Source organism: Hipposideros armiger, unplaced genomic scaffold (assembly GCF_001890085.2).
Source record: "Hipposideros armiger isolate ML-2016 unplaced genomic scaffold, ASM189008v1 scaffold_410, whole genome shotgun sequence".
NCBI classification, from domain to species: domain Eukaryota; kingdom Metazoa; phylum Chordata; class Mammalia; order Chiroptera; family Hipposideridae; genus Hipposideros; species Hipposideros armiger.
Window position 1 is genome coordinate 889,238 of NW_017731760.1, and position 7,137 is coordinate 896,374.

Sequence of the window (7,137 nt, forward strand, 5' to 3'; positions counted from 1 at the left end):
GGTCACCATAAGGAGCCGAAGTTTCGAAGATTAGGTGCGGGTCCCCTAGAAGCTGAACTGCAGACCTCCCAGGAGGGGCCCCCCGGAGCTCTTCTGAGGACTCACTCCACGTCCTCGCGCGGTTCTGCGCCTCGCCCGCTCCCCGGCCAATTCACTTGTCATCCGGACCTGTCACTGCGTGCAATTCACCTCTGCCAGGCCCCAGGACCGCCGCCCGCAGCGCCATCAAGGTAATGGGCAGCCGGCTCCGCAGCCCCAGCGCCTACCCTGCGCCGCCCTGCTGGGGACCGCAGCTCGGAGGACCTGACCCCGCCAACCGCCGCCGAACCGAAGAGCCCGCGGACCCCGAGTCCGGGACGGCGCCCAGCCTGCAAGAACCAGCAGGGCCCCCGGCCGCAGGCACGCTCACCTCCGTGGTGGTCCTGGCCGCGGGCTGTGCCCTGCAGCTGCCCCTGGACGGCGTCGACCTGGTGCTGGAGCCTGAGCCGACGTCGGTCCTGCAAGTGTCTCTCGGAGAGCACACCGTCGTGCTGATCCCCGAGGCCCTCTTGGGCTCTGCCGACGAATACTCGGGAGGACAGGGCCAAGCGCTTGTCGGCCTAGAACCTGGCGCTCTCCTAGGCGCCCCCAGGGTAGACGTCGCCGGCCAGCAGAGATTCTTCTGCGCATGTGTCCCAGAAATCGCTGCTCAGGAAGAAGCCTACGAAGAGGACACGGACCCCGAGTTCCTGCCGCTTTCGATGGGCCCTGCAGCTGACCCAGTCGCCGCGTTCCGCCCCTCAGCTAGAAGAGTGACCGGCTTCTACCCACACAGCCCCAACACAGAGCCCGCGCCTCGGGCCCCCACCCCTAGTCCAGAGAGACGCTCTCCTGGTCCCTACTTCAACCTGGACTTCCACCTTCTGGAGCCTTTCCCCAGCTCACCACTCCAACCTCTACCTCCGTCTCCAAGTCCAGGTCCCCACGCGCGCCCCCAGCGCCCTCCAGGTCCTGCGCGCAAGGCCCGGAGACACCTGTTCCAGGAATGAACGGCCTCTGCCCCTCGTAGACACATAATTTTGGCTACTCCTTTGGAGGCCCTACACCATTCCCCAGCGTCCTTACAATGAATACCCTACAACCGGGAAACTGAGCACTTCATGTGCAAAAAATTCCTTCTTCCGTGCAGACTGGCTATAGTAAGCAGATGAAAAGGTCAGGAAGAGAAAGCAGATTCTAGACCTCAACTTTGAAATCGAAAATCTGCCCAGGAATACCAGACGATGTGTTTTCAGACGTCTGGGCTTTTTTACAAGATCATTCTCAGGCTCCATTCCCCCTCGTTTTGTATCAGTTATTTTCTCTCTAACTTCACTCCAGCACCATTCCATTGCTCCTGTTTCTCCCCAAACCAAGAAATCACTGGATTTCTCATCTTGTGAGTTTCTTTGTATGTTTTCCCATGAATTTATAAAGACTCTTATCCATGACTTTTCTTTTTCTTGGTGTTTCCAGCTGCTCTTCTGGAAAATTGCAAAATAATATAATGGTTACTATACATAATGGTATGATGTTTGTTCATAGCTACCTCAACCTGCTTAAGTTCTCTTCTAGTCAAGTCAGTTCACTTTTCATTATGGATAACTTGAATTTTATCAGATGTTTTCAGCATGCATTGGGATAAAAAAGTTTCTTTTTAAACCGATTCATCTGCTGCTTTTGACCCATAAACTGATGTAAAATGTTTGAATTTCTGCTATTCCACATTATTTTATACCTTTTAAATTCTACTGAGTTTTTTCTTATGTAAATCAAACTTCTAAATTTTAAAAATGTTATTTATTACCATATTTGTTTCACATTTTTATAAAAGAAATAAAATACTATTGGTTAAGCTGAAGTCAATAAGATGATTTCATTTTTTAAAAAACATCAATTCTGTTATATATACCAACATGCTTTACCAATTCTTCTCTACCTTTTTATTCTTACATTCCACTCTCAAAGTCTAACCACAGTTTTCTTCTTGATGAAGAATATCCTTTAATAGTTCTTTCCACTATATCCTATTTATAGTAAACTGTCTTGGTTTTGTAAGTCTGAACATGTTTTTGTGTGGTAAACTCTCTTAGTCTTATATGCCTGAAAATATTTTATTGCCTATTCATTCTTAATTCTAAAATGATGTTTAACTACTTTAAAGATATTAGTCCACTGTTCTGCCATTTTGTTAGTTTTTTTTGCAAGCAAGAAGTCTTCGGCCAATCAATTTATTACTCCTTATGTATTCGATTCGGCTGTTCAATTTAGCATATTTTAAAATGCTTCTTTTCCTTTGGTGTCCTACAGTTTTATTGTAATGTCTCTGGGGTAGATTCTATTTTTATTTGGCTTGATAGAATTTAATTAACTATTAATATGGGGAATTATCTCTTGGCTGAAATCCCACAAAAGCTTAGGCTCTATATCTTGGTATATCCCACACGTCCCAATGTCTGGAAATCCAATTAGATATATATAAAGGCAGTGTTCAATCAATCTCCCATGACTCTTAACATCTTAATATGGTGTGTGTGTGTGTGTGTGTGTGTGTGTGTGCCTTAATTCCAGCTTTCTTTATTCTTTAATCAAATTAACCAATCATTTCATCAACTGTTTCCAGTACTCTGTTTATACTTCTATAAGAAAATTCTCATTTCAAAGATTATATTTTTTTCTTTTCAAGATTTTTACTTCCTTCATCTTGTTTCAAACTTCCCCAGTTAGTATTATAAATCCCTGTGTTTCACAGATGGTATTCCATCCTTTATGTTTTGAAATTTTTTAAACATTACTTAATAGTTCAAGTAATTCAATTTCCTCACAGGTAAAATCTATTATTTGTTTTTAATCACCTTGGATTGCCACATGTGCTTAGCAATTTTCATTAGTGGGCATATTTTGAATGGAAGTTCATCTTCTGCATCCCACAGTAATAATTTTTACAGTTTCCACTTCTGAGTGAACCACAACTCAGAACCAAGGCTTTTGGAACTCTTGTTACCAGTCTCTTTGGAAAGTCATAGGTTTAATCCCCAAGCAATCACACAGTGGCCATTCCCAGTTTCAAACTGTCTTTCCTTGACCAACCACAGGCAGAACCATAAAACAGTGGTCAATGCCCCTTCAAACTCTGATGATTGGCAGTAGGCTGATTTTCAGCTCCATTAAAGGAGCAGAAATACCAGTTGCCACTATATATTTTAGTCTCTGATGTATTTAGTACCACAAATACAACAAAATATCAGCATTCCATTCAGAGATTGGATTTTCTATTCTATTTCTGGATCCCCCTACCCCATAAAACATCAATTAATCAGTCACAAGTCCCAGCCTAATTATCTGATTATTCTGAAGAAGGAAGATGGCCCTGTTTGCAAAACTGTCTTCTATTGCAAAAGCCTCATAATCTACACTAGAAATAACTGAGGACATCCATTTTCAGTAATATGTGAACCAAATAATCAAAAAAAATCCTCAAGGACAACACTCTTGAAACTGATGGATAAAAATTATTTCAACATTTTTAAAGGCATATCAGCTTGTAAATGTAAGAGAAATCCTCCAAGGCCAAAAATGATGCCATGTTACAAATCCAGACATGGAAATAGGTGCTGAAACAAGAGGATACATAGAGGTTTTCAACATTCTGTAGTGACCTAGGACTTTGGTTTTAATGGTCCATGTATGGGAGAGAGAAAATAAAATTCAGTGGTCACAAAGCCCTGAAAAAAATCCCAGACTTCCAAAACATGATGTCTCCAATTGGTAACCTAACAAGCAAAAGGAATAGAACTCATAATACAAAAGGAGATGGGACTTAAATGTATCTATCTCATCCTTGGCTCTAGGTTGAATGAAACACAATCTATTGGGGGTACTGAGGGGAACTGAGAGTTTAAGATATTCTCTGGTAGATAATGAACCTGGCAAAAAAAAAAAAGGCAAAACAAATTTTCTCCAAAGGAGAATACACCCAGGGCTAAGTATCTTCTCAGAGATAACCTTTCAGTGATTCTAAATTCAAAACCCAAAATCAAAGACAACATAAGGAAACAAACCACAATAAGTGAGAATGAGAGACATCTAAAACAGGAAAAAGGAGAATCAGTCCCTTGAATGACAGAGACTGATGAATTAGCCGATATAAAATATTTTTAAATAAATTTGAGGACACAAAAGAGGGCAATGTAAGTGTAGCTAGAAAAAAATTATTTTAAAATATGGCAAAAAAAGATATGGCAGCTTTAAAAGGGAGCTGAAGAAAACTTCTAGGGATTGCATAGGAAAACATGGAAGTAAGAAAGGCAATGAATGGGTTAAACAAAAGTTTAGACAGAAATTAAAATGGAACTACTGGACTAGAGATAGCACCCATGAAGCTAAGGAGGGTAAAAACATATAATATGAAAGGGAAATTAAAGAGACATTATCAGAAAGAAAGCAGTTACTACATGACTATTGGACCTGGAGAGGGAGAACGCTGAGAGAACAGGGAAATAGCATTAATCACAGAGATAAGTGAATAAAAATTCTCCAAATGTGATGATAGAAAAAAATCATTCACTCACTCATTTAATAAATATGTATGAAGTGCCTATTATGTACCAAGCACTCTTCTAAACTCCAAAGGCACAGACAAGAACAAAACAATTTTAAAAATCGCTGCCTTCATGGAGAGCAGTAATTCACACAAGAACTCATGCTGCCTTATATTAAAGTAGTAGCAAGAGGAGTAGTATGAAGTGGCATGTAGTTGGATATATTTTGAAGATAGAGAAAACAGGATTTCTTGATTTGAAAAGTGAAAGAGTCAAGGATAACCCAAAGGATAAGTTGAGGGTTTGGGGCCTGAGCATAAAATGGGTGGAGCTGTTATTTTCTGAGACCAGAAAGACCTGGGGAGGTGCAGATATAGAAAAAATCAAATATGTTCAATTTTGGACATGTGTTGTTTGAAGTGCCTGTTACATATCCAAGTGTAGATGCTGATGAGGAAGTGAGATATGGGAGTCTGGATTGCATAGGAGTGGTACAGGATGGAGATATACCAGCTTAAGTGTATTTTAAAACCACCAAGAATCATAACAGCATCAATATGGGAGAGAGTGACAGAAATTCAGTTGTAAAAAACATTTAAGGAGTGAGAGAGAGGAGTCCTGGAGTTAGAAAGAGGGTAGAGGACTGCACCAAAACAGATTATACTCTGATGACATGAAATTCAGGAAGGATAGAGAAGTGGTTGGGAAGCATCAATGAGGAGCAAAAAAACACATATACCACATTTCCAGCTATTGGTACTAGGGGTGTGGGAGAAAAAACAGCCTCCACTTGAGAAGCACCCAGGAAAAAGAAGTGTACTCAGAAGAAGCAGTTTTCAATTATAGTAAAAGTTTAAAGGGAATATTAGGGAAATTGAAGGTTTTTTAGTTTTGTGACCATGAGTACCAGAAGGCAGAATGAAAAGGTGTAGGAGATGGAGAAGGATAGGAGGTTCTAAGAAAATACCATGTGCTGAGTATTTGAAGATGTAAATCTGGGATATGAGGGATGAACAGGTTCCTATCATGAACAAGGGTAAAAAGGCATGATGAGATTAGTCTTCACGATCCTATGGCAGGCAGAGGTCTCAAGACTCAGCACTGAAGGCTGGGGGGAGCATATTTCCAAGAATATACCTAGTTCTGGGACATAGTATAGTGTCTTCATTCAGCGAGCACAACTTTCAAGATTGATAAATTTTTAAAAATACACATTTGGATAGATTATTGTAAGCCACCAAATTCAAGGAGGATATTTTTATATGCAGAAAAAAAAGACAACTACAATGAAAAGGTATATTACACAAAAGATGTTGTATGAATGGCCAATACATATATGAAAACATGATCAACCTCATGAGTAATCAGAGAAATACAACATAAATACATGATGAGATACCATTTTACACCATCAGTCTGAAAAATGCTTAGAAATATAACCACACTAAGTGTTGGCAATGATGTGGTGCAAAGAGAACACTTACTCACAGATAACAGAAACAAAAAAGTAGGACAAATCCTTAAAAAGCAGTTTGGCCTTATCTATTATTGTTAGGGTGCCACATACTACTACCTCGCAATTCCACTTGTGGATTTTTTGCCCTAAGCAAGTCAAACATCTCTGTTTTAAAGTTAAACATGTCCATATTTAATTCCCAAATCCAACACATACTAAGTATTTAATTGTGTAAAATTTCCTTCTCTCCTCTGAGCTTCACTAATGAGGACTGAATAAACTAATTTTTAAGCACTGAGTATAATACAAGTCAGATAGCAAGTTAACCTTGAATACAAAAAGTTAATCTTATGATAAATTTTTGCTGTTAATAATTAGTACAGTCTGACTTCTAACAAAAAAACTGCAGTTCCACTCTGTAATTGTTAAAGTTTTCTTTTAAAAAAAAAATGTATTTCTAATTTCTCTCCTGAATAAAAAGAATTTCAAAAACCATTTGGTGGACTGGGCATCGAGTGGTCGGAGATGTAAAGGCTTTTCATAGTCTCCGAGAAAATCTTAGAAGACATTAGACATGGGCTACTCTAAAAGTGAGCAAGCAATTTATGAGATTGTGTTTTGTGTATCCCCCTGCCTCCAAGAAAAAAGGCCCCGGGGCCCCAAATGGGCATCCAAGGAGCATTCCCCCACACTTCCTAGAAACCTACCCAGCTACCGCATTGTACCAAACCTGTTGCTCTCCATGGCAGGAGGCGGGGCTTATAGTGAGATATCTGGGCGGCCGCAAGTCACCTGACATCCCACGTTAATCATCCAGTGCGCAGGGTCGGCGTGAGGAGCGGAAGATACCAACGCGCGAGGCCAAGCCCAGCGCCCTGTGCGGCTCCCCTAGAAATTGAACTGCGGGCCTCCCGGGAGGCCCCCCGGAGCTCTGAGGATTCAGACGCGTCGCGCGTTTCTACGCCTCACCCGCACCCCCACGGTCTGCCTCTACTGTCATCGAGACCTGTCACTGCGTGACACTCGTCTCTGCCAGGCCCCAGGACCGCCGCCCGCAGCGCCATCAAGGTAATGGGCAGCCGGCTCCGCAGCCCCAGCGCCTACCCTGCGCCGCCCTGCTGG

General features: G+C 41.7%; 1 protein-coding gene across 1 annotated transcript; it reads left to right on the forward strand.

Annotated features, from left to right (window-relative positions):
- Nucleotides 1-233: 233 nt before the first annotated feature.
- Nucleotides 234-1,028, forward strand: LOC109394114 (proline-rich protein 23A-like). Its single transcript, XM_019663915.1, has one exon. The coding sequence runs from the start codon at nt 234-236 to the stop codon at nt 1,026-1,028; it is 795 nt and encodes a 264-aa protein (XP_019519460.1).
- The last annotated feature ends 6,109 nt before the right edge of the window (nt 1,029-7,137 follow it).

Excerpts from the sequence above, each read along its gene's own strand:
- LOC109394114 (XM_019663915.1), top strand. The coding sequence starts at position 234 with ATGGGCAGCCGGCTCCGCAGCCCCAGCGCCTACCCTGCGCCGCCCTGC.